This window comes from Artemia franciscana, chromosome 4 (assembly GCF_032884065.1).
Source record: "Artemia franciscana chromosome 4, ASM3288406v1, whole genome shotgun sequence".
Classification (NCBI taxonomy): Eukaryota; Metazoa; Arthropoda; class Branchiopoda; order Anostraca; family Artemiidae; genus Artemia; species Artemia franciscana.
The window spans coordinates 55,571,770-55,598,969 of record NC_088866.1 but is presented as its reverse complement, the minus strand read 5'-3'; the positions used below and the strand labels follow the sequence as shown (position 1 = coordinate 55,598,969).

The following is a 27,200-nucleotide window of genomic DNA, read 5'->3' as shown; positions in this document are numbered from 1 at the left end:
TTCACCTTCCTTTATAAAAAGCACGTTTAATATCTTTTAAAATTTGGTATTTGTCCGAGTTGATAAAAAAAAGCACATTGCTAAATATTTCAAATTTTTGCTACCAAGGTGCGTTTGATGATATTAGTTAGCATCTATATTTAGCGTTTATCGGAGAATTGGATGCCAGGTAGCAGTCTAAATTCCTAAGAAGGAATTTATCCAGAGAAACGCATTTATAAAAAGGATCATCATTTTCATTAATTTTATGAAGAATTCTAGATTACGGGCTTCATTTTTGTCTTGTGTAAAATTACAGCAAAGGTAGACAGTTGTTGAAAGGTTTAACTTATATTAGGTTCTAGACCTTAGCTTGCCTTATTTTGATATGTTTAAATTTTCTACATGGTTTAAAAAAATTACTGCTAAAATTTTATCAAAAGTTTTTCACAATTAACACTAACTTTATGAGATGTTTGTGCAGGTGCTGGCAAACAGGTTTATTAGGAAACCCTTAAGTATAGGTCTATGGAAGCCCCTTCATATAGGGAAATATGTTAAGAAAAGAATTCTTATTGTATAATGTCTAGTATTGTTGTGTATAACACATTGTGTATGGGGAGAACCTTTGGCCTAGGCTAAACACATAGCAGTTCATGTTATTAACCTTCAAATAAAATGTACATAACACTAGATGCAAGCTTCATGAATATAATAATTATTTTCTTTCAAATTCAATTTTGAGTCTATTTTGGACCCTTAAAATTTGGTTTTTGGTAGAAAAAGGGCAAAAACATTGGTTTCAAGCTTAGTATTTTATTGTTAAATTCAATTTATTAAAGTCAGGCTACATAATTTGCAAGCATAGATTTGTCATACTCAAAGTAGGTAATAAATTCAAAACAATTTTTCCATCTAGCCTACCATGTTTCTTCTGTCAGCTTTGATATTTGGATAAATGTCTAGTTTCCTCCCAAGTGCTCTAAAGTGTTTATTACTGCATATAATGGGATTTTGATGATCACATTGTTTCTGTGTCATTATTAGAAAAGTGCATCCCTTTCTAAAATCCCTCTCCAACAAGACTAGGCTATAATGAATAAAGTGGGCTTGCTTACATTTAACATCACCTATAGAGCATAGCATATTCATCTATGAGCCCTGCAGGCAGCAGGGCAAGGTCTATATTCTATATTTGTTCAATAAAGAGTAATAAAAAAGAACACTCAGACAAGGTTTATTAAATAAATTTGGAATACAGACCTCTCCCCACTGTCTGCAGGGCTCAAGGACTAATATGCTCTGCTTCATAGGTAATGTTACATACAAACAAGCCCACTTTACATGTTTTTTTAGTTTACCTCATAGAGGAGAAGGGTCAACCAGAAATGGATATGCTCCTATAATTAGCATTTCTAAGTATTATAGTATAGAAACTATGCTGCTTTGCAGCATTGTTTCCAGTTTAGACACTGGAACTGTTTAGACACTTGTGATGGAACTGAACATTTACCTTCTTTCTCCTGCAGTTGGCAGAGTCAGTTTTGTTTTAAACATGCAGTTGCACCATTATGTGCAAGTTTTATTGTTTCTAAACTTACAAGTACTTTTAATTATCTGATGTGCTGCTAGTCTTTAATTGTGTTCTTTAACAAAGTTACAAATGCCATTTAAATCCTTTTTTAATGAGTTAATAGGTAATCTTCTATTCTTGAATTACTCTCTGAATTAATATCTTGAAAATATAAGAGATGACTTTCAGTGCAATTTTACTGCACTTACATATGTCTTGCATTCATGCTAAATTTGAGCTTCATCTCAAATTTACTCTTCTGTTTTTTTTTGTATTTGTTTTTAATTATTTACTTTCTGCTGATAAACTTGCAAATATACAACATTCTTCGCTGTCCAATTGTCACTGCATATAAATAGATTGTCAGGTTTACCAACCCTCGAACATGGAACGTACAATTGTCCATGGGAAAAACAATCAGTATTAAGATCTATACCACATTTTTCTAATGATTGACCTTGAGCTTTGTTAATGGTGATTGCAAATGCTAATTGAATTGGGAATTGCAATCTTTTAAATTGAAAAGGCAGATCCGTTGGAATCATGGGAATGCAAGGAATAAGAACAGCCTCACCCTCAAAAGGCCCTGTCAAGATTGTGGCCTCTATTAGGTTTTCCATTGTTTTTTTTACAGCAAGTCGAGTGCCATTGCAAAGCTTTGGTGGGTTTATATTTCTTAAAAGTATTATTGGTATGCCTATTTTTAGTTGTAGCACGTGTGGTGGAAACCCTGAAAGATCTATGGAATTTAAAAATTCAGATGGATAATTAACCGCTTCATTTGGTTCCAAAACTGTGTCGACTGACTTGTAAAGGACTGCCTGGTCTCGAATCTTGGTCAAAACAATATTGTTGATTTTGTGGACATCTATATTTTTGGGTGCGAGAATTGCTCTTTCACTTAGCCATTTATTATTTTTATAATTTTTTAGAATATTCGGAAATACTTTTTCAATCAATTCATTTTTGGATGTCACTAAATTACAGAAATCAGAAGGTAGTTGTATATATCCTGAAATTGAGTCTACTGGGAGCTTTCCGTTTCCCATTGCCAGCAATTGATCTGAAAATGTTTGACCAGAGTCATTGTTTTGCAATCGGACACGCATATTTGTAGTTAATTTTAATGTTTTTACGTGTGCCCATAAATTAGAATTTTTCAGGAAAGCATTCATTTCGTCTGCAGGAGTTGATCTAGGTATTATAGGTAATGTTTGCCTGAAATCTCCCGCAAGCAATATTAATGTGCTGCCAAAGGGTTTTGACTTCCCTCGCAAATCTTTCAAGCATTGATCCAGAGCCTCGAGCGATTTTTTGTGTGCCATTGTGCACTCATCCCAAATAATAAGTTTGCATTGCTGCAATACTTTACCCATCCCAGATGATTTGGAAATATTGCACGTGGGAGTTTCTGTAGAATGCATGTTCAGAGGCAATTTCAAAGCGGAATGAGCAGTTCTTCCACCAGGCAGCAATGTTGCAGCTATTCTGGACGACGCAATTGCCAACGCTATATCATTTTTTGATCAAATTTATGCCAGAATCAGTTTTATCACAATCGTTTTACCAGTACCTCCTGGCGCATCCAAAAAGAAAATTTCTCCAACGTTGTTATCAACACAATGCATTATCGTATCATAAATGTCTTTTTGTTCTGACGTTAACTTGGAAATGTTATTTTGTACATATGACAATAGATCACTTGTACTGTAACTTTGTTCACGATCCAATTCTACACATGTCAAAACAGCAGCAATATGGTTAGATGAAGGCATTCCCAAATCCTGAAGAGGTTTGTTTGCCATACTTATGCACAAATCTTCTATAACAACTAAAGTGTAGTTATAAATTTCTGATGTAAAATCAAAAGTCATATCTGACGTCTCTAACTGTTTTCAATGGAGTATATCTTCGGACATTTTTTACTTATATTTTTCCCATAACTCTGTAGGAGCTGATGGAGAGCAAGTTGTTAAAATGATGCCAAACAATGCACGAATTTGACTTGGGGTTGACGTTTTGCACACGTCATTGATGCAGTTATCCCAGTGTTGGTCATTCTCCAATAAATTCAGAGCTTGGCATGCACTACGGTAAGTGTCATGTATAGTACCATTTACAGTCCTCAAATACTCAAAGGATGTCGGACCGGGTACATTCACCAAAAGCAGGCGTAGAAAGGAGCATTCATGTTGATTGGGGTGAACGGTGTAGAGTCTTCCTATCGTGGTATCTTTGAAGATGGTAGGTTGGCCGTCGACTGACTTACCCTGTTTTCAACGTTCAAATACTTTATTTTTAGTATTCCACGTGTAATACAAAGGCACTTCAGTATACAGCAGTTTTTTTGCAAAAGAATCATTTTTGCAAAGCGAAAAAAAAGCTGTTAATGTTGTATCTGGTGGATTCAGGACTCTTTGTTGCACGTTGGTTTCCGTGAAATAAACACGTTGACCATTCTGTAAATGTACTGCTAAGTGAACAACAGCTGGACTACATTCATGTATCGGAAATGAAAGAATTCGCCAAACAGCTTCATTACTGCTTATGTATCTTCCAGCCTGATATTCTACAATTTCATCAAAATCTTTGATTTTGGGCTGCAAGCCAAAAACTGCCATGTCACTGCCTTTGTTGACGTATTTACATATGTATTTGATTGCCTTTACGGAGTTACAGTATTCAACGTTTATGTGTGCATTAAATGTTTTTGATAATAATGGGGAATATGGAACAACCCACTGGTTATCTACTTCGATGGTGGTACTGTTACGCTTCTTTATTATTGCTGTTTTACCGCCATCTTCAGTAGATCTTCTTCTATATTGTGGGTAACCATCATTGCCAGTAATTGTGTTTGATACTAAAAGTCGAGGATATTGCTTTGTGCACCTTCCTTTGGCCATGCATGGTGAATTTTCGTTCAGTGCACTGCAAGGTCCATGTATCATATTTTTTACAATAATAATAATAACCCCTTATCGACATTTTTATCAGGTATTTCAGCGGAAATCACATCATCAATTTTGTTCAAAGTAATTTTTTTATGTAGCCAGATTAGTATATGTGCGTGTGGCAAACCTCGTTTTTGCCATTCCACTGAGTACATCCAGCATCGCACTGACCCAAACACTTCAAGTTTTACAATGTAGTTTATCAGTGATTTCAACTTTTGCTGGAAGACACGGGCCATAATGTCATGCCTATGAACCGCCGATTGTCCTTGAAGTAAAAGCTGCAGTATCTCGTCCCAAGATTGATTACATGTAAATGTAATAAATAAATCTGGACGACCATAGAGACGAACATACGCAATAGCATCTTGAGCATATTCATGCATATGATGGGGACTGCCAGCATATGACAAAGGTAAAATTGTTAATCTTCCAACGTTTGTGGTATTACTGTCATTTATAACTGCATCTTGCAAATGAATGTATTGTTCAGAGCAGAGCTTGGTCTGATTCAGGCGGATATATAGCAAACGTTCTGATTCAATTTTAGCATACATATCAACAACAAATTGGTGAAACAATTCACGGCATTTTAAAATATAATTTTCTTCATCCTGCCGAATCATTAGTCTATAGGAATAATAATGCATTGCACTGCATTTCTTATTCATTTCTTTGTTAGTGGCTGGATTCATCAATTTAATATTAAAGTGATAGCCGTCGGCTCCATCCCAAAAAATGATAGGATATTGTAGGGCATCATAGCATCGATGAGTTTCAGCAATTCTTAACAACTGAGCATTTCGCTTATGAAGAATAATATCTCGAGGTAAAAACTGATCACCGACCATAACGATTGCCACTTCGTTGATAGTTGGAGCATTGTATCTACGCACATGTTGGCCAGGAGGCGTTTTGTCAGCGGAAATAACAATTTTATGCGTATCAGTAGGCATCAAATTGATGGCTGTTTTGAACAGACGCACTAAATTATTATTTTCGTGGAAAAGATGTTGCAATTGGGAAACGATTGTCCTTTCAACGTTGGGAGAAATTTCGCAACATGCATTCAATTCAGAATTTCTATCACTGATGAAGTACAATTGTAAAAATTTATGATTCTTGCCTGAGAATGGTAGAAGGGACCCTGCTCTATGATAAATTTGCCCTTTTACTTTGAGCAGCAAGTCTGCTTCCGCGTTGCTCTGGTAGTTCCTCGGCACGCTTTCTGTTCTTTCTTTCTCTATCAGCCTCAAGCCTGTTTCCTTGCTGTTCTTTTGATTCCTCGGCACGCTTTCTGTTCTTTCTTTCTCTATCAGCCTCAAGCCTGTTTCCTTGCTGTTCTTTTGATTCCTCTGCACGCTTTCTTTTCTTACTTTCTCTATCAGCAGCAAGCCTGCTTCCGCGTTGCTCTGGTAGTTCCTCGGCACGCTTTCTGTTCTTTCTTTCTCTATCAGCCTCAAGCCTGTTTCCTTGCTGTTCTTTTGATTCCTCGGCATGCTTTCTGTTCTTTCTTTCTCTATCAGCCTCAAGCCTGTTTCCTTGCTGTTCTTTTGATTCCTCGGCACGCCTTCTTTTTTCACTTTCTCTTTTAGCAGCAGGTCTGCTTTCGCGTTGCTCTGGTAGTTCCTCGGCACGCTTTCTTTTCTGACTTTCTCTATCAGCAGCAAGTTTTTTGGCATAGACTCTTTGAGCATCTTCATCGGCTTTTGCCATGGTAAGTTCATCAGTCATTGTAAACTTAAACATTAATAGATTTCTACGTGAACATATGTCTTAAATATCTTGAATGACGTCACCGTCAAAGCAAAAATGACGACAACTAATTTCATGACGTCAGCCGACACAGAAACATGACGTCACCTGATCCACAGACAGACAGACAACTTATTTTTATATATATATAGAAGATATATATATCTACTAGCTGTTGGGGTGGCGCTTCGCGCCACCCCAACACCTAGTTGGTGGGGGTGCTTCGTGCCCCCCCCCAAGCCCCCCCGCGCGCGTAAGTCGTTACGCGCCATAATAGTTACGCGCCATTGTAGTTGTGTCCCTATGTCCCACCTGTGAATATAGATAGATATATATATATATATATATATATATATATATATATATATATATATATATATATATATATATGGTTTTAACTACGTAAAACTTGCGAATATACAACATTCTTTGCTGTCCCATTGTCTTTGCATATAAATAGATTGTCAGGTTTACCGACTCTTGAACATGCAACATATAATGGTCCATGGGAAAACAATCTGTATTCAGATCTATACCTCATGATTCTAATGATTGCCCTTGAGCTTTGTTGATGGTGATTGCTAATCGACCATTCCCTGTCCCGGTGTCCCGGTCGTCATTTATATCCCCCTGTTTCCCCCGGTGTCCCCGTTGTAGTTGTGTCCCTGTGTCCCGGTCGTCATTTATATTCCCTGTGTCCCGGTCGTCATTTGTATCCCGGTGTCCCGGTCTGTATATACATTCGTTTTTTAGTTTTGTTTTTCTCCTTTATTTTTTTCCTTTTTTTTTTCTTTTTTAGTTTATTTAGATTTTTAGATTTTTTAGTTTTTTTATTAGTTTTTAGTTTTTTTTTCTTTTTAGTTTTTTTGTAGTTTTTACCTTCTTTTTAGTTTTGTTAGTTTTTTTTTTTACTTATGTCCTGGTCGTCATTTATACTCCCTGTGTCCCGGTGCTTTGTTGATTACTAATCGAACATTCCTTTTGTCCTGGTCGCTTTCTCTTTGAGTGTCGTCATTTATTTTTTTCTTTTTTAGTTCTTTTAGTTTTTACCTTTTTTAGTTTTTTTTTAGTTTTTTAGATGAAAATTTTTTTTAGTTTTTTCCTTTTTTTCTTTTTAGTTTTTTATTGGTTTTTACCTTTATTTTAGCTTATTTTTCAGTTTTTTCCTTTTTTTTAGTTTTTTTTAATTTTTTTTAGTTTTTTACCTTTTTTTAGTTTTTTTTAGTTTTTTTAGTTTTTTAGCTTTTTTACTTTTTTTCTTAGTTTTTAGTTTTTTTTTGTAGTTTTTGCCTTTTTTTAGTTTTTTCAGTTTTTTTTTTAGTTTTTTATTGGTTTTTACCTTTATTTTAGCTTATTTTTCAGTTTTTTCCTTTTTTTTTAGTTTTTTTTAGTTTTTAGTTTTTTTAGTTTTTTACCTTTTTTTTAGTTTTTTTATTTTTTTTAGTTTTTTAGCTTTTTTATTTTTTTTATTAGTTTTTAGCTTTTTTTGTAGTTTTTGCCTTTTTTTAGTTTTTTAGCTTTTTTATTAGTTTTTAGTTTTTTTTGTAGTTTTTGCCTTTTTTTAGTTTTTTTAGTTTTTTAGCTTTTTTGTTTTTTTTATTAGTTTTTAGTTTTTTTTTGTAGTTTTTGCCTTTTTTTAGTTTTTTCAGTTTTGACGTCACCTGATCCAGTTTTTTCAGGTGACGTTTTTTTCCAGAGTTTTTTTCCAGTTTTTACTAGCTGTTGGGGTGGCGCTTCGCGCCACCCCAACACCTAGTTGGTGGGGGCGCTTCGCGCCCCCCCCCTAGCCCCCCGCGCGCGTAAATCGTTACGCGCCATATTAGTTACGCACCATTGTAGTTGTGTCCCTATGTCCCACCTGTGAATATAGATATATATATATATATATATATATATATATATATATATATATATATATATATATATATATATATATATATATATATATATACATATATATATATATATATATATATATGTTTTTAACTACGTAAAACTTGCGAATATACAACATTCTTTGCTGTCCCATTGTCTGTGCATATAAATAGATTGTCAGGTTTACCGACTCTTGAACATGCAACATATAATGGTCCATGGGAAAACAATCCGTATTCAGATCTATACCTCATGATTCTAATGATTGCCCTTGAGCTTTGTTGATGGTGATTGCTAATCGACCATTCCCTGAGTCGCCATCGTCATTTATATATCCCCCTGTGCACCCCGGCGTCCCCTTTGTAGTTATGTCCCTGTGTCCCGGTCGTCATTTATATTCCCTGTGTCCCGGTCGTCATTTGTGTCCTGGTGTCCCAGTCTGTGATTTCTCTTTGAGTGTCCCGGGCATCATTTATATTCCTTGTGTCCCGGTGTCCCGGTCGTCATTTATATCCCCCTGTGCCCCCCGGCGTCCCCGTTGTAGTTGTGTCCCTGTGTCCCGGCGTCATTTATATTCCCTGTGTCCCGGTCGTCATTTGTATCCCGGTGTCTCGGTCTTAATTTTATTAGTTTTCTTTTTCTCTTCTATTTTTCAGTTTTTTTCTTTTTTTTAAGTTTTTTTTTTAGTTTTTAGTTTTTTAGTTTTTTAGTTTTTTTAGTTTTTTAGCTTTTTTTATTTTTTTTATTAGTTTTAGTTTTTTTTTGTAGTTTTTGCCTTTTTTTTAGTTTTTCAGTTTTTTTTTTAAGTTTTTAGTTTTTAGTTTTTTACCTTTTTTAGCCTAACCAGGATTTGAACCTGGGACCTTCATTCTCTGTTCTGACACCCTCTCTCATGGAGTGACTACTCCAGCATGTTCATTTTGGTGTTTTAAATGGTATATTATTAACCAAATTAATGTGTTTTAGAATATACTAAGCATCGTCAAAGCAAAAATGACGACAACTAATTTCATGACGTCAGCCGACACAGAAACATGACGTCACCTGATCCACAGATCCACAGACAGACAACTTATTTTTATATATATAGAAGATATATATATATATATATATATATATATATATATATATATATATATATATATATATATATATATATATTTATATATATATATATATATATATATATATATATATATATATATATATATATATATATATATATATATATATATATATATATATATATATATATTTGTTGTCAATAAAACGCATCCAAATAATCAAAAAAAAGGGATTTTTCTCTAATTTCTAACTGATTTTTTTTTATTTGATGTGATTTCGTCTCGTTTATGACCTGACGATTTGTCACAAAATTACACATAATAAGATGTTTAATTATCCATGATTCCTTATATATATATATATATATATATATATATATATATATATATATATATATATATATATATATATATATATATATATATATATATATATATATATATATATATATATATATATATATATATATATATATATATATATATATATATATATATATATATATATATATATATATATATATATATATATATATATATATAAGGAATCATGGATAATTAAACATCTTATTATGTGTAATTTTGTGACAAATCGTCAGGTCATAAACGAGACGAAATCACATCAAATAAAAAAAAAATCAGTTAGAAATTAGAGAAAAATCCCTTTTTTTTGATTATTTGGATGCGTTTTATTGACAACAAAATCCGTTTGAGACAACAAAATATGCTATTTATTGGGGGAATTTTAGTGCATGTCAAAAAAAAAGTTTATGTCTTTGTGTGAATAAGTTTAGTTTTTGAAAAATAGTTCAATAACAAAGTTTAATTGAAAAATTAATTTTTGAATAAACTACTTTTGTTTTAAGTGATAAGTCAAGGGAAATAAAACGCTATTATTGACTGATGATTTACTTTAAATTTTTTTCCGGCTTATATACTCGGTTTTGATATTATACAAATTTAGTATGGAAGAGTGATGCTTGATAGCAGATTATGGGTCTATCCAGAGTCTCAATTCTACTAAGATATTCAAGGTCTTAACCTTTGGACTTGTTTCCGATTTTCTTGAGCGAGTAACTTGCAACACTGTCACCAAACATGTGTTTAGATCGCAAAATATATCCACAGATATTTACAAAAGGCTGTATTCGATTAAATAAGAATTCAAGTTTAACAAAGTGAACAATCAATTTATCAATTGTTTATTGACTTATATTTTCATATTTGTTATGAATATATACGAGTATTATTTATATTATTTATATATATATATATATATATATATATATATATATATATATATATATATATATATATATATATATATATATATATATTTGTATATATATATATATATATCATGAAAAGAGAAATCACCAATGCAACAGCACAAACACATAAAAAAAAAAAAAACAGACAGAAGGAGAAAAGGAAGACTGTTTTCCTAAATTAGTGATTAATATAGACCAGCACTTAAATGAGGCCTTAACCCTACTCATCCATACAATCACATAGGTCAAACAGCATAGCCAAACACAATCAACCATAAAGAATAATCCATGGACAGGCAGTCATGTCGTCAATAAGTATAAGTCGTCATTTACCAAACAATAGAAAAAATAATAAAGACAAATAATTCATAGGCAACAACCCAACACAAGGGCTCATCAGGAGAATACACTGGCCTATAGGGTTTTGCCACTTTAAATTCTCTACCCAGCCAAGTATATATGTGTGTGTATTTGTAATTAATAATATTAATTTATAATCTGAAAAAAAAAAAATCAAAGTGTAGTATATAGAAAAAAGAAGAAAAATAGAGGGGTGTGGATGTACTAATAAAGCAAGCGCTGTTCAGCTTTTTGTCTGACGACCGGGTCAATATAAGTGACGACCGGGAACCTCAAAGAGAAATTACACACTGGGACACCCAGACATAATATATATATATATGTGTGTGTATTTGTAATTAATAATATTAATTTATAATCTGAAAAAAAAAATAAATCAAAGTGTAGTATATAGAAAAAAGAAGAAAAATAGAGGGGTGTGGATGTACTAATAAAGCAAGCGCTGTTCAGCTTTTTGTCTGCCAGAAAATGTAGCGAAGCTTGATGTGACAGGTGAAGCTAATCAAATACAATCAAACCTACAATATATATATATATGTGTGTGTATTTGTAATTAATAATATTAATTTATAATCTGAAAAAAAAATAAATCAAAGTGTAGTATATAGAAAAAAGAAGAAAAATAGAGGGGTGTGGATGTACTAATAAAGCAAGCGCTGTTCAGCTTTTTGTCTGCCAGAAAATGTAGCGAAGCTTGATGTGACAGGTGAGGCTAATCAAATACAATCAAACCTACCCAGCATACTCATGTTAAACGGCTCAAATGCTAGAAACAAAGTGAATGACTTTCAGATTTCGATCTCCGGTTATTTAACATGTGAAGATAGGAATCAAAAGCTGCTATGGATCAATAAAAAAAAGTGGGGGTGGGGGAATGAAAGAAATTGGGAGGGGTGGATAATAAGAGCAAATATTATTTGACAATTTGGATAACAAGTGCCCAAAAATACAAGGAAGCTTAGGATTTTGGGTACTGGGTTCCGTGTTCTTTTTATTTTCGTACTTCTTAAAATAGTTTAGTTGACTTGAAGGTTGTAGGCCTAATGGTGACAGAAATTTTCTTTGTTTACCCTCCCATACAGTTTGAAATACCCGGAAAGACAACCTTGCAGCAGTTTAGGGTGAGCAAAAAGAACGAAAAAATTGCCAACTGTTAGATGGCCCTTGTGATAGACCTAGGTCAACTTAAGTGTTGAACCGAAAGAATACGACACTTATAAGAGTTGGATCCTTGGTGATTTAACAGGGGAAATAGCGACCAGAAATTGCCGGCGCCAGTTATAATGTAGCGTCTGGTTACTTAATTAAAAGGTAGGAAGTTTCAGAGCAAATTGGATGTTAGATAAGACTTAATATGATTAAAGTTTATTTTTCTGCAAGTGATGATTAATCAGCATTTTTTTTTCTTCAAGAATCATTTTAAGTCAAAACCTAGTCTGCGCGGAGTCGATCTAATTTAATTTTGGGAAACCTTAGTAGATTAAGTAGACGAGTTGGCGTATTTTAGAAAGAATTGTGTTTTCTTTACACCGTTCTCCATTTGGAACTACATGAAAAGACAAGTATGCGACAGTTTTTGGTCAAAACCAAGTCGTTAAATGTTAGATAGCGCTGGTAGTTTTTTTTACTTTAACACTAGAGCCTGTTTCCACTGTTGTGATACACTTCTGATACACTTGACTAGAAAATAAATTACCGATCACTTAGCCATCACCTACATTACATAACCCTGTTGGATACATAGCACTTTTGTACCATAGAAATGGAGAAGTAAACTTGTAAAATATCAACAATGACATCTTGTTGTGAAAAATTATTCCAACGAAAATTTTGTCAATTGTAGAATTTTATAAAAGCAAGCTGGGCACTATAAATAATACCATATATGGTGAAAGTTTCCCTTATATGACGTGATTAATTACTGAAAATAGTTCTTTTATACAAAGAAATTCTTACAAAGTCGGCTTTATTGAGAAGGTGGCTTTAGTACTCCTTTCGATAGTACTATTGAACAGCGGGTTTTGGCACGCTGAAGCTTACTTTTCTTAAGATGGATTATTTAGGGGAACGGCTGTGATAGCCATGAGCTTGTACATTGACTTAAGATATATCATCTTCTGAGGCCTTGAACAAAATGTGGCAAAGCATGCCAGAATCAAGGGTTCTGCTAGCAGTAATTGCTCTTCATAAGAAAGGGATGGAATTGGCTGGTATTTTGACTGGTATAGTTTTTTATTATACCAATTTAATGCTAAAAAAAATCGCTATATGGCACACAATTTTCTCGTTAATAGTTTTGACTAACCGCAGTTTATTATATGATTGCATATCGTCATTTTGCTATAATGTTTTCAAACTTTCCCATTTTTTTTTTCTATTTAGCTTGATGTTTATTTTTTTAATCGTTCTCTCGGAGCTCTCTTAACTTTCTAGAGAAATATAAATATTCTCGATTCCATACACAGCGCACAAGATTTTTCAATCTACTTATTTATGCTATATTATATTAAATTATTCCTTATATATGATATGTTTATTATGTATTACTTATTATGGGATGTTATATATATATATATATATATATATATATATATATATATATATATATATATATATATATATATATATATATATATATATATATATATATATATATATATATATATATATATATATATATATATATATATATATATATATATATATATATATATATATATATATTGGTCTTCTTCTCGTAGGTTGGAGCGAACATGGGGATCGTTGGTATGACGAAGGAGCACCTTGGGTTGACATTGTCTCTACACATCCCTATTTTTGTTGTCGTGACCAAAATAGATATGGCACCTCCAAAACATTTTAAAAGAGACGTTAAGGCTCTTAATGAAAATGTTAAAATCCCCAGGCTGTCGAAAAACCCCTATCTTGATTAAGAATCACGACGATGTCGTCTTCAGTGCTACAAATTTCACAACTGAAACGTAAGTATGTTGTAGATGTATTGTGTAGATCGGTGGTTCCCAACTGAATTCGGGCCAACTCTCTTCTAGGCATTTTTAAAATCCTGATGCTCTCTCTTTTGATATTTAAATTTTATTACTTAAAATTTTACGTATACTCACATAAAGGAAGCTTTAAAGGTCATTTACTTAGTATTTTTTTAGGGGGGAGGGTGTCTTCTTTGCATATTTTATACTAATAAAAAATATTGCTTGAATGCAGCACCTTTTATATAATGCTTAACGTCATTGCAGCACTATCGTGTATTCCTTCGCTCTTTTTTGATTCCTTAGTATCTAGAAATACGTACAATATTATATGAAGTACCATATTTACCTAGATGGTGAATATCGACATAATCTATTGACTGAGCCAATCATAATTGTTCGTAAAACTTGTTGATTGGCTAATTCCAAAACCTTGTCTAGATAGAGAAAAACTGCAAATGAAAAATAAATAATAAGTGGAATAAAATACAATATAGCCTATCTTCCGTATAGAATGATTTCGGTTCGTTTTTAGTTATTGTGTTGTTATTTTCTTTTACTACTTTAAAATATTTTTTCAACAAAATATTCTAGAGCATATTGATTTCCTCAGGTCAATCCCTAAAGTACTACGCTTTCAATTAAAGATTAACTCCGTTAATTTAAATAAATATAGATTGATTGAAAAAACTCGAATTTGAGACTTATTTCGGATTCAGTTGAAATTTAGTATAACTTGAAAAAGAAAATGTTAAATATTATTGAGCTGTATTATATATTTTGTTATACATATATCTATATATATATATATATATATATATATATATATATATATATATATATATATATATATATATAAATATAGCGTATAAATTATATATCGAGCTTTGGTGATGGAGCATACGCCCTTAACGTAGTCGTTTTTTGTTTTATTTGACCATGTTGGGGTCATCCCCTCTACGCTGTTTACCTGGCATTACTTGTTTTCTCTTTTTGTCTGGCCTTTTATTTTCTATTTTTTTTATCTGCTTTTTTTTATTTCCTGTTTGTTGTCTTGATGGTAGGTTTATGTGATCAATCCGTATATTTATTTTCTCTAACAGCTATGAGCTATGCTCTCCGTTTGGGAGTATTATCGTTTTGCTGTTGTGTTTTAATGAGGTGAGGCAATTAATCTCTCTCTATCTAACGTGTTAGTAAGTGATTCTAACTTTTTTTTTTTTTTTCTTATAGACCATTTCTAATTTTCATCTTTCAAATTTCTAATTATTTTCAGACTTTGCCCCGTTTTTCAAGTGAGTAACGTCTCAGGAGAGAATCTCGATCTCTTAAGAAGTTTCCTAAATTTATTATCTGCAAGAATGCCAGCTCATGTGAATGATCCAGCCGAGTTTCAAATTGATGATACTTATTCAGTTCCTGTGAGTTGTATTTTTGTTATGTATTCATTATTGTAGCTCAAACCTGGTTCTTGTTACGCCCTTATTGCCCCTGAAACTGCCTCTTATTATTTAATATGCAAATTAACAGTTCTAAAGATTTGCTGTAAATAAAGACATTTGATACAAGAATATCGAAATTTTTTAATAAAATCGATTTTTCGATCGTCATGTCGAATATCACTAAACACTAAGTCATAAGGTTGTAAAATCTCTTAGACTGATGTAGACACAACTAACCAGTATTCAGTAAATATAGTTGCCACATAGAGTGATTTTTCACTGTTTTAGGGAATTTTTTTCTCTTATTTGTTTCTGGTGTTTTATAGTAATCACTTTCTGAATACAGATTTCGAATTATTGAGCCAAGCATGTGCTTTTGAGTACATTGATAAGCCGTCCTATCTATATTGAAAACTAAAATGACTCCTTATAGGCATGCTTTTCAAAATGAATCGAAAAGTTCAAAGTTCCTTGTTGGACCAGTCAAAGTGAACATATCTCTAAAAGACCGATAAGGCTAGCTGCCAAAAAGTGAACATTTCAATAAGCAATTTTTTGATTTTTTAGTTAAATATGCATTTTTCCTGTTCATAAAATCAACAAAATACAGTCTTGAACTTGGATGTAGAAACAATAGCAATTTAGCTCCCAAAAAAACTTCAATAACTACGATTAATAACTCGCTGCAGAACCAAGCCACCTGATACCAACAGAGCCACGCACGTTCCTCCTCCATCCCAATGTATTCAAAGCTTCACTCTTTACCCCCTCTCGTGTAGTTTTCCTTTAAATCTTTTCGGGAAAGATTTAAGGCCAACGCAGTTGTGAGGCCGACTAAGGTTAACACAGCTGCGCTCGCTCCTCCTCCACCACTGCGATCAATGCAAAGCTTCCCTTTTTACCCCCTCTCAAGAAGTGACAATTTTTTTTTTTTGTCTTCCCACTCCATTGCAGAAGGTCTTGCTTAGAAATGCCAGCATTTTGGTATCATATTTCATTAATGATTTTGCATCAACGGCTCAGAGCTATAATGTTTTCCTCCATTTTTCTGTTTTCAACTTACTAAATATGACTTAAATAGCGAAATACAATCAGTAAATAAAGCTAATAAAAGTAGTACAACTATTCAACTTCATTGAAAGGTGAGAGTCAGCACGCCATGCAAAATACTGCTTAAAAATAGTCTTGTTTAGGCAACCTATAAATATAATAGAACCAAAACAAAAGCAAACAGTAGAATTCATGGCTGAAATAATATAGTACAAAAATTTAACTGTAATGTTTTATAATTTACTAATATATCTTATTTTTTGTCAGTGCTTATAGACTTATATTGAGATTTTTCACGAGGTTTTGTTGTTCTTGTTTAAATATGTATTCATAGGTTGTTTTTTTCATCAAAGTTTTCTCGATAGAACAGAAAATTTCACCTTTAATACCAGCCGGAATTCATTTAGTGACGTTGCTCAGTTGTTCGCTTAACAGAACTTTTTGGCTGAGTTGCGACCGATCCATCAGTGTTTTAATTGCCAAGAGTAACGATTTGGGAGGCTGTTGTGTTGTAAATGATGCTAACACCTTGGCTTTTTAACTCAATATAGACTAAAAAAAATATCATAAATATACTAAGTTAGTCCTATTAGCTGTAAAAAAATTAAAGAAAAATGAATCGATAAAAAAACTTTGAAAGATTTTTTCAGGGGTTGTTTAAATCCTTAATTCTTTTTCTTTAATTTTCATTATCGTATTTTTTTTTTTATTATTATTTTACCTTTTAATTTACATTTGTTCTTGATCTCCGTATTTTTCTCTTATTACCTTAGTATATTCCATCCACCTTTATTTTAAGTTCATAAAAATCTATTTCCTCTTCTCTCAGTGGCACAATAATATTTTCATTTAAATTTATGCTAACTTCAATGTCGTCCTAAATTCAAATCTTGCTAAATTCAATTTATGCTAACTTCAACCTATACTAAATTCAAATCTTCAACTAATATCTTTCGGTAACCAAACAGAATTGATTATAACAAGGTATACTACTACAAGTTATCGAACATATCCTTCTCTTCTATACTTCTATCTATACAAATGTAGAAACCAAAAAGGGGTCATATCAGTTGTCCGTAAGGGCACGGGCTGGAGTCCTAGTGTCACTTATTATTGGGTTTGGGACGGAATAAGTGGCGTGGCTATGTAGACGCAGCCAGAGTCGACCCAACTTTAAAGTGCTTGGAGAAATGTGGGGAAAGTGCTTGAAAGAATAGGATGGCCGTCTCCCCCCCCCTCTAATTGCACTTTCGGGCTGAAGGGCCATGAAACGAAGGTCAGCACCGCCGGGTTGGAATTTTGTGCTGTATCCTTTACCCTTTTCTCTCTCTTTAACATACCAATTTCTTGGTGGAAATCGTGCTTTCAGTGGAAGAATGTGATAACAGTAGAAAATGGTTTGACGAGGTGTTGAGGACTGTCCTCTGCTTGCTCATCCACTTACCTTCCTCTTTACATCTGTGTATCCATATCTAACTTTTGCCAAGACGAACTCGTAGGTTTGCAGCTTGTTCTGATAAGCTGAAATAGTTTAGCCTTGGAGTATATCATTGCAGTGCCTTTAACATCTTTATATACACTAGTACCAAAGGGTACCTCGCAGTACCTTCAGTCCTTTATTGCAGAGAAGGAGTTGCCATATTTCTATTACAACCTTCTACATGAAATTGGGTCTTCTCTTTCGATGCTGCTTTGTAATGAGACTACAAATATCAAACCTTCGGGGACTGAATCATTGTTGAGGTTCCTAATTGGTTCTGAAACAGAGGTGTCGTTTGACGAGAATTTAAAGGGGATGTATTCTTCAATGTTCAGGGGGGTGGGCAAATTTGTCTCTCTTCTGATTTTTTTTCAATGAAAATACCCAAAAAAGCATATGTAAACGAAAATGTAACTACAAAAAACAGGTATTTTCCAAATTAAGGAATAGGGGAAAAAATCTAAAGAGGCATTGTCCCCTCCCCTACCACTTAACGGAACTGTACATGAAAGGATTATATTTTCAAACTGTCAAAGTTCCTAAAGTTTATATTTTTACAAAAATCTATTCTGATGCCTTTATATATTTCATTTCTATTAAAAATGAAAGCTCGGCATCAGCAACTTACAAAGTGCTCGTTTCTAAAAAGCTAAAGATAACTAAAAAAAGCTATATCGAATATCTAGATAAAAATAATTATGTGAAAAATATAGTCTTTGTGTAATTCAATATCTTCCTAGGGTATGTAAAATCTTTGAAAATATTTTTGAAATATTTATTTTTATTCTAGGGCGTTGGCACAGTTGTTTCTGGAACAGCATTACGTGGATGTATTAAACTCAACGATACACTCCTATTAGGACCGGATCCAGTTGGACAGTTTGTCCCTATTAGTGATTACTAATAGGAAAAAAGTTAGAAAGTGATTACTATAAAACACCAGAAACAAATAAGAGAAAAAAATTCCCTAAAACAGTGACAAATCACTATATGTGGCAACTATATTTACTGAATACTGGTTAGTTGTGTCTACATCAGCCTAAGAGATTTTACAACCTTATGACTTAGTGTTTAGTGATATTCGACATGACGATCGAAAAATCGATTTTATTAAAAAATTTCGATATTCTTGTATCAAATGTCTTTATTTACAGCAAATCTTTAGAACTGTTAATTTGCATATTAAATAATAAGAGGCAGTTTCAGGGGCAATAAGGGCGTAACAAGAACCAGGTTTGAGCTACAATAATGAATACATAACAAAAATACAACTCACAGGAACTGAATAAGTATCATCAATTTGAAACTCGGCTGGATCATTCACATGATCCATGCTGCATTCTGGCATTCTTGCAGATAATAAATTTAGGAAACTTCTTAAGAGATCGAGATTCTCTCCTGAGACGTTACTCACTTGAAAAATGGGGCAAAGTCTGAAAATAATTAGAAATTTGAAAGATGAAAATTAGAAATGGTCTATAGTAAAAAAAAAGTTAGAATCACTTACTAACACGTTAGATAGATAGAGAGATTAATTGCCTCACCTCATTAAAACACAACAGCAAAACGATAATACTCCCAAACGGAGAGCATAGCTCATAGCTGTTAGAGAAAACAAATATACGGATTGATCACATAAACCTACCATCAAGACAATATATATATATATATATATATATATATATATATATATATATATATATATATATATATATATATATATATATATATATATACAGATATATGTATAAAAAATATAATACAGCTCAATAATATTTAACATTTTCTTTTTCAAGTCATACTAAATTTCAACTGAATCCGAAATGAGTCTCAAATTCGAGTTTTTTCAATCAATCTATATCTATTTAAATTAACGGAGTTAATCTTTAATTGAAAGCGTAGTACTTTAGGGATTGACTTGAGGAAATCAATATGCTCTAGAATATTTTGTGGAAAAAATATTTTAAAGTAGTAAAAGAAAATAACAACACAATAACTAAAAACGAACCGAAATCATTCTATACGGAAGATAGGCTATATTGTATTTTATTCCACTTATTATTTATTTTTCATTTGCAGTTTTTCTCTATCTAGACAAGGTTTTGGAATTAGCCAATCAACAAGTTTTACGAACAATTATGATTGGCTCAGTCAATAGATTATATCGATATTCACCATCTAGGTAAATATGGTACTTGATATAATATTGTACGTATTTCTAGATACTAAGGAATCAAAAAAGAGCGAAGGAATACACGATAGTGCTGCAATGACGTTAAGCATTATATAAAAGGTGCTGCATTCAAGCAATATTTTTTATTAGTATAAAATATGCAAAGAAGACACCCTCCCCCCTAAAAAAATACTAAGTAAATGACCTTTAAAGCTTCCTTTATGTGAGTATACGTAAAATTTTAAGTAATAAAATTTAAATATCAAAAGAGAGAGCATCAGGATTTTAAAAATGCCTAGAAGAGAGTTGGCCCGAATTCAGTTGGGAACCACCGATCTACACAATACATCTACAACATACTTACGTTTCAGTTGTGAAATTTGTAGCACTGAAGACGACATCGTCGTGATTCTTAATCAAGATAGGGGTTTTTCGACAGCCTGGGGATTTTAACATTTTCATTAAGAGCCTTAACGTCTCTTTTAAAATGTTTGGAGGTGCCATATCTATTTTGGTCACGACAACAAAAATAGGGATGTGTAGAGACAATGTCAACCCAAGGTGCTCCTTCGTCATACCAACGATCCCCATGTTCGCTCCAACCTACGAGAAAAAGACCAATATATATATATATATATATATATATATATATATATATATATATATATATATATATATATATATATATATATATATATATACATCCCATAATAAGTAATACATAATAAACATATCATAAATAAGGAATAATTTAAACAATTAATTGCAAAATTTCACAATCATTGCCAATTTTTGAATCTGTTTTTCATTGAAAAGGGACTTGTCTTTTCTTGATTTTTCATGGAAAACGCACAGTAAAGACAATCCTTCTTAGTAGTATGTTCAAAAGTTGTTTTTTATGCAGATGTTATTCAGATTTTTGACGGGCTCTGTGGCTCAAAATGCATGTATAGCTCTTGTTTTTATGCGATCATTCCGAAATATGTACCGTAATAATTAATAAATTTCTGTGAATGACCATTGTTTCTATTTTGGAGGATAGGATAAGCCGTAGTTTATTCCAGTGTGTAAGCGGAAGACAAGGAATGATAGTAACTCATTAATCGTTTTCTCATGGGTGATGCTAGGATTTTTCTTGTGGTGATCGTGATTTTAACGGTCTTTTTAACCTAAAGTATTAACCAAGGCCCGTAGCAACAAAAAAAATGCGTTAACAAAACTGTTAAATAGGAAAAAATTGCCGTTTGTTAATGATTGAGGAATGATGACTGTTATATCTATTAGTCTTAATACTAAAATGCCTGAAACCCTCAAAGATCGTGTCTGTTCGAAACAAAATTTCGCCAACGCAGAAAAATTGTACATGGAACTTGCAGAGCCGCTGGTTTACTACAAGGAAAAACACTTTTACATGAGCAGCACTGATATCTCCTCCCATCCCTGGGGGTAAGAAATGCAACGGGGCAGAAAAGAGTGCAAAATTTGCACTGTGGAAACCTTGCTTTAGAATTTTACAGTTTCTTCCGCCCTTTTTAGCAATCATTTAAACTAATCAATCAAATTATCGGCAAGCAATAATCAGCTCATCCTCTTTATTGATTATAGTCGTTTTAGATTTTATAAGTTGAAATTTATAAAATCATTCCAGTAGTGTTGCGCAATATCTTGATATTGATGCTGTTGTAGTGAATCGAAGTTCAGCCACAAGTTGCCATAGCCTGTTCTCCAACTACGTTTAGTGAAGGTGGACCCTCAAATGTTGTCGGGGACCTCCGAACTGGTTGGCTAGATAAAATGCCCTCTAGACCTATAGGCCTTGGTCAGATCCACTGTAGAGAAATTTATAAGTTAAATTTCTCTACAGGGGTCAGATCACACCTGTCTCGATTACCACATGCCTTGATCCTCATTTGGAGACAATGAATGTATCCCCTGATAATCGGTGACGAACTATAAAATAGTTCGGTGACGTGGATTTCGGAATCGACTGACGTGGCGCCTAGAACCGTTCCTTGATGGTAGTTTGCCTGGAAAGCGAGGATACACGAGTCGATTGGGGCAAGCTTTAGGAGGAAAAGGGGTGTAAACAAAGCTAGCTCGCTGCAATTAGCCTAAATTTGATATTAAAAGAACCAGCCCCCTCCAAAAAAAAGAAAATTGCCGCCATGCTAGAGATATGCTGTTTTCCAAATAAATCCCAACAGTATTTTATTAGGAAAAAGAAGATGTCTCACCAAACTTTTTTTTTCAAGCATACCTCTTCTGGGATAGGCTGACCTTCCAATCTTGCAGCTGTGTTTCAAGGATATTTGACTGACCAGAAGTAAACATTTGGATCCGACCGTAATTTTGTAAAAGTTCGTTTGTGGTACTATGCATTTCTTTCTTTTTTTTTACTCCATTGGATATTTATATTTTGTTCTTTATTATTTACAAAATGTGACATGACTCTCAATAATTCAGTTTTGGAACATGCTTCCAGAACGAATCGGGGTCGAGGACGAACAAACGTATCGCTTCGTTCTTTGTTGTTGCTCAAAAATTTTTGAAGTAGAATTGTAAGTGGAATACAGCTTTCATTTGAATTTTGGAAAGCTCCCAGGTGCTCTTAATTTGATTAGGGAAAAGCCTTCTGCTTCTTAAGCATTTAAAGGCTGTCCCATAATAGTTGTATTCTCGTTGTCAGATTCTATGAAACAAATGGAAATAAAACATTCTCCTCTCGCTATCTCTCGAGACAGGAAGGTGTGATGTATATGAAGCAAAAAATAACAATATTCTCCGAAAGGAAATTTCAACCTTTATCCATTATTTCTCTGGCTTTTATTGCAGTTGTAAGGACAAAATCTCATGTTTGATTTTGGAAAAGCTGGAGTGATAAAGGAATAGATGCAATTTGATTTGCTGGATGCTGAATTAGTATCAACAGATGCAAGCGCCGTGATCCAGCCACCACAGATTTGAGCCAGTTTGTGGCAATCACATGACGTAATTTCAGAAGTCAATGCAAGGCATACTTGACCAGCAGCCAAATCTGTCACGGCCCCGATGATTTTCCATCGAAAGTGTACAGTTCCAAGAAAGAATTATTCACTCCAATCGTTTAAGTATCATACTATGGTTCTCAGAAACACCAATTCGACGTTGTCATGAAACTAGTGTCCATACCTGCCACAGCGCTTCTTATGAGAGTGTTTTCTGAAGCTGATCTGTTAATTAAACAGTTTGTTATAACAAACTGTAAGTAAGGAGCGACTCGGCCCAATAGTAACCGAAATTCTAAAAACAGAATTTTGGTAACAACAGATATAGCAAAAGAACTGGCTTTTTACACTGATTCCAGATATATAAAATTCATTAAGTTTAACCTAACCTTCAGGGTTTACGAGCCGGAGGAAATTAGCATAATTTTCTAGAAAGGAGTGAGGGAAACACCCCGAAAAAGTAATTGAATCTTCATGAAAACTATAACGTCAGGTTGAACTAGCCGTTTTGATCAGCATAGTTGAGGACCCCCACAGCCCCTAGGGAAAAGGGCTTTAAGTTACGAAGTTTGCAAATGGTTTATATGTAGTATTTGTTATTGGGAAGTGAACAGATACTCTTCGACATGGGGTAATTTTCCACAGGGAGAATTTCCTTAAAGAGGGAAGTTTCCAGGGATGAAATTTAAAGAGGAAACCTTACATGGGGAATTTGTCAGAATTTCTTTACGAAATTCTTTTTATTTGACTTTCTGTCTCTTTGCCAATTCAATTTGACGCGTGGAGAAGTTCCGGGGAAATTATCCGGGAAATTTTTTTAAAGGGGCTAGAATTGCCTGGAGGTTTTTCTTTGTGGAGGATTTTTCACGGTAGAAATTATCTGTTGGAGACTTTTCCGCGGGCGAAATATTCCATTGGGAGGGGACATTTTCCACAAAGGGGGGATTTCCGAGATGATTTGAAAAATAATTAGAAATTAAATAAAAAATAACTTTTTCTTTCAAATGGAAGAAGGCTAAAGATAAATTTTCCCGGTGATATTGTCAGCAAGAAGTTTTTAGGATGGAATTTACAACAAGGATTGAATTGTCTGGGGGATTTTTCGTGGAAGGAACTGTCCAAGCAGGAATTTTCGTGGTATTATTTATATATTATATCATTATTATATTAAGCCGTCCTGGCTAAGTGGATATAATGGACTGTAAGTGCGTATGTTATGTCTTCCCCTCATTTCATAGAGGTTATTCTACCAGGTTATGGGCAGTAAAAAAACAAGAAGATTCGTTTGAATTGACAGTAATATTGATAGTTCATTTTTAAGTCACCAAAGAGATTGATCAGCATCAAATTGTGACTTCCTGCCACAAACGCGTTTAAAAGCAAGGCATAAAATATGACCCTCCCCTCTGAAACCCCATTTATGTATAAGTAAAGGGCAACTTATATAGCTTAGAGAATTTCCCCTTGGGGCAATGGGAGCTATGCAATGCCTGGATACTCAGTTATTTGACTTTTAGACTATTTTGAATAAACTGTCTACCACAAAATTCTGATCAGGCAAGTTTATGGGGAGGGCAGCTAAGAATAGAATTGGTTTCCCTCTTACCGCTTTTCAACATCTTAATTCCAATTCCAAAAACTGTATAAGGCTATTTGAACTACCATTTGATAACCTATGCCTTTTTGTCAAACTGGATACATATAGTTTGTTTAGTTTAACATATCCCTCAACAATCTGATAAATTTCACCTTAATACCCCTAGCATTTTTGGACACACCCAGAATCAAACATTATTCCCTTTTTCTTATGATAAATCCAGCGTTAAAACAGCAAATTTCAAAATTTAATTGTTGCCCTATGGGCGGTGAGACTGGAGGGGGGATCGTCAAACTAAACTAGAATCAACAAAGAACTACAAGACTATAAGTTTAAATACAGACAGACCAATGCAGCACCGATGCTGCTGGTGTTACGTCAAGGTGCTTCTAAAACTTTTTCTTCACATCGGTTCATTGTTCATTCCTATTTTAGAATGTTCTAGATCATTCAAGATTGTCCTTGATCGTTTTAGATTGTTCTTCATTATTCTAAATTATTCAAGATTAAAATAATCATTGTTTTAGACTATTCTAGATTCTAAATTGAGTCAATTCGTGTATAGGCGTGTTGCAAGGTTGGGCTATTTTCCGCCAATTAGGCTACTAAATTTTCAGTTTCGCAGGACAAGTGACTAAAAACAAGCGTAGCGGGTTTTTGGGCTACAAACCTCAAATTTTGTATCTCTTTGGCTAGAATACGCTTGAAAAAAATGGTTCTTTAGATCGCTCTGGTCCTTTACCTTTTTTGGAGTTTTGGATCGGAGTACGATTATAATGAGTCTTGGACTATGGGGGCCTCCTCATTAGCAAACCTGGCCGTTAGATGTCAAAACAAACCTGAACTTAAAAAATTAGAATATTATTTAATTAGTGCGACTACAGTAAATCTGTCACCAATCTTGTACTGTTTAAGGACTTGATAAAAACTACTGCCCTGTTCTCTAATACGTTATTTTGGTCCTTGTGTTATATTTAAGATAAAGACTAGGATCGTAGACCCAAGCCCTTAACTATCTCCTTACGAAACTCCAGTGATCAGCTAGGCCCAAGAAAATAAAATAGGCACGTCAGTGATAGCGACGCTAAAATAGAATTTTCTTTATTTTTTCGATATGGGGTGACTGTGAACCAGCGGTGAAGGGTTTTCCGTCACAGTGACTTTAGTTGTATACTTTTCATTTTGATTCGACGCCATTTTTGAGGACTTCCGGCTTTTATTGAATGTGATAAAAATTTATTGTTGCACTCCAAATTTACTTCGAAGTTTAACCTGAATAATAGTTGCTACTTTTGAATTAGTACTGCATAGGATTTTTTTGGCACTAAATGTTTTTTCTAAAAAAATATTTTAAAGTTGCGGTTACTATGTACTAACGTTCACTCTTTATTAGGTTGAATCCACCGTTGTAACTATAATAGGAACGCATTGGTCTATTGTTTTTCTGAGTTCTCTCTTTAAGGAGCCTTTACGAAAAATACTAGTATATTGTGATGGTGGCAGATTCGGCCAATCTGTTCATCCATAACAAGTATCCTGATAAAAACTAGTGCTTTGTGTTTCATTACGCTGAAGGAGAGTTTGGATTAGAGTTTTATTGAAGTCACAACTCTGAAAAGTCTAAATAATGTTGAGCGTGTCCGAAAGCTCAAGTATGCAGAATTAATTTCGCATCCGTCTGGAATTCTTCGAAGAATTCTCAGTCCGGACTAGAATTTCATCTGTAATTATCGCAGGGTTATGACGTCAAAAACCCCACGAAAAAATTCTACGAAATTGCAGCGTTTATCTGAGGTTTTTCAGAAGAAACTAAAGAAAGATAGTGGCGATCCATTTCCAAAGCATAAGGAAGACCAGAGCATAAGGAAGAAAGATCTGTTTCCAGAGAGATTTCAAATTCCAGAAATGTGTAATAAAAAACTTCTAATGTAAGTGGCTAAGAATATCTCAGTTAAAAAAATAATCATTTGTGATCAGCAGCTTTTAGATTATTATCATTAAGGACGTAGATCTTCACCTTGCTCATTGATCATAGAGCTTTAATCTTATGATAACTGCTAAATACAATGATCATTGACTTCTTGTTTTGTTATTCTTGAAGCAAAAAATTAAGCTGTTTTAAACAAAGAGAAAACATAAAATTTCTCATGCCCCGCTAAAGGTTATCTCTAAGCAGAATAATAGCTGATCAGCCGTTTTTTTTATAGTTGTTTAATAAAGTGATTGTTAATATTCTAGTTGAGTGACTTCTTTTTATCTCAGAAAGGGGTAAGGTTAGGAAAATGAAACTTTCAGGGGTGGGCCTACAGGCTAAAGTATATCCTGGGAAGGAATTCTAGAATACCCACCTCCACTCCTCCCTCTAGAGAGCCCTGAAATTCGACTACATGACAGGTTTGACAGTTTTAACAGGTTTGTCAAAATTGAAATTTTGACAAAACAACATTTTATATTAATTTTTAGTTACCAGTTGCTTTTTCTCTGCCTTTAGTTCTGAAAATGCAATTCCTGTTATGAGTAGAATTCTGAGCCATATCAATGTTTTTTCCCCCAAAATCTAGGAAATGTATTGGCATATCTTTAAAACCTTATAATTTGGATTGAGTAAAGTTGTGAAGCTGAAAACAATTTTGTTGTACTCCATTCAAGCAGAAGA

General features: G+C 33.4%; 1 protein-coding gene and 1 long non-coding RNA gene across 3 annotated transcripts; one reads left to right on the top strand and one right to left on the bottom strand.

The window, feature by feature from the left end:
- The first annotated feature begins 218 nt into the window (after window positions 1–218).
- On the top strand, window positions 219–19,486 carry LOC136026635 (GTP-binding protein 1-like). Of its 2 annotated transcripts, none has more exons than XM_065703367.1 (4): window positions 219–303; window positions 13,573–13,812; window positions 15,095–15,239; window positions 18,581–19,486. In XM_065703367.1, the coding sequence occupies exons 2-4, from the start codon at window positions 13,715–13,717 to the stop codon at window positions 18,692–18,694; spliced, it is 357 nt and encodes a 118-aa protein (XP_065559439.1). In that variant the 5' UTR covers window positions 219–303; window positions 13,573–13,714; the 3' UTR covers window positions 18,695–19,486. The 2 variants fall into 2 exon arrangements, with proteins under 2 accessions (XP_065559439.1, XP_065559438.1); XM_065703366.1 differs by having other exon boundaries at window positions 265–321.
- Window positions 18,905–20,660, bottom strand: LOC136026637 (uncharacterized). Its single transcript, XR_010617358.1, has 2 exons — window positions 20,328–20,660; window positions 18,905–19,223 (listed from the first exon to the last, which is right to left on the bottom strand). It is a non-coding gene; the product is annotated as an uncharacterized LOC136026637 (long non-coding RNA).
- Window positions 20,661–27,200: the final 6,540 nt, after the last annotated feature.

What these genes read in the sequence shown, in the direction of transcription:
- LOC136026635 (XM_065703367.1), top strand. Translation starts at nt 13,715, where the DNA reads ATGAAAATGTTAAAATCCCCAGGCTGTCGAAAAACCCCTATCTTGATT. An exon ending in ACAAATTTCACAACTGAAAC is followed by an intron (nt 13,813 to 15,094) that starts GTAAGTATGTTG and finishes AATTATTTTCAG; the next exon opens with ACTTTGCCCCGTTTTTCAAG. An exon ending in ATGATACTTATTCAGTTCCT is followed by an intron (nt 15,240 to 18,580) that starts GTGAGTTGTATT and finishes TTTTTATTCTAG; the next exon opens with GGCGTTGGCACAGTTGTTTC.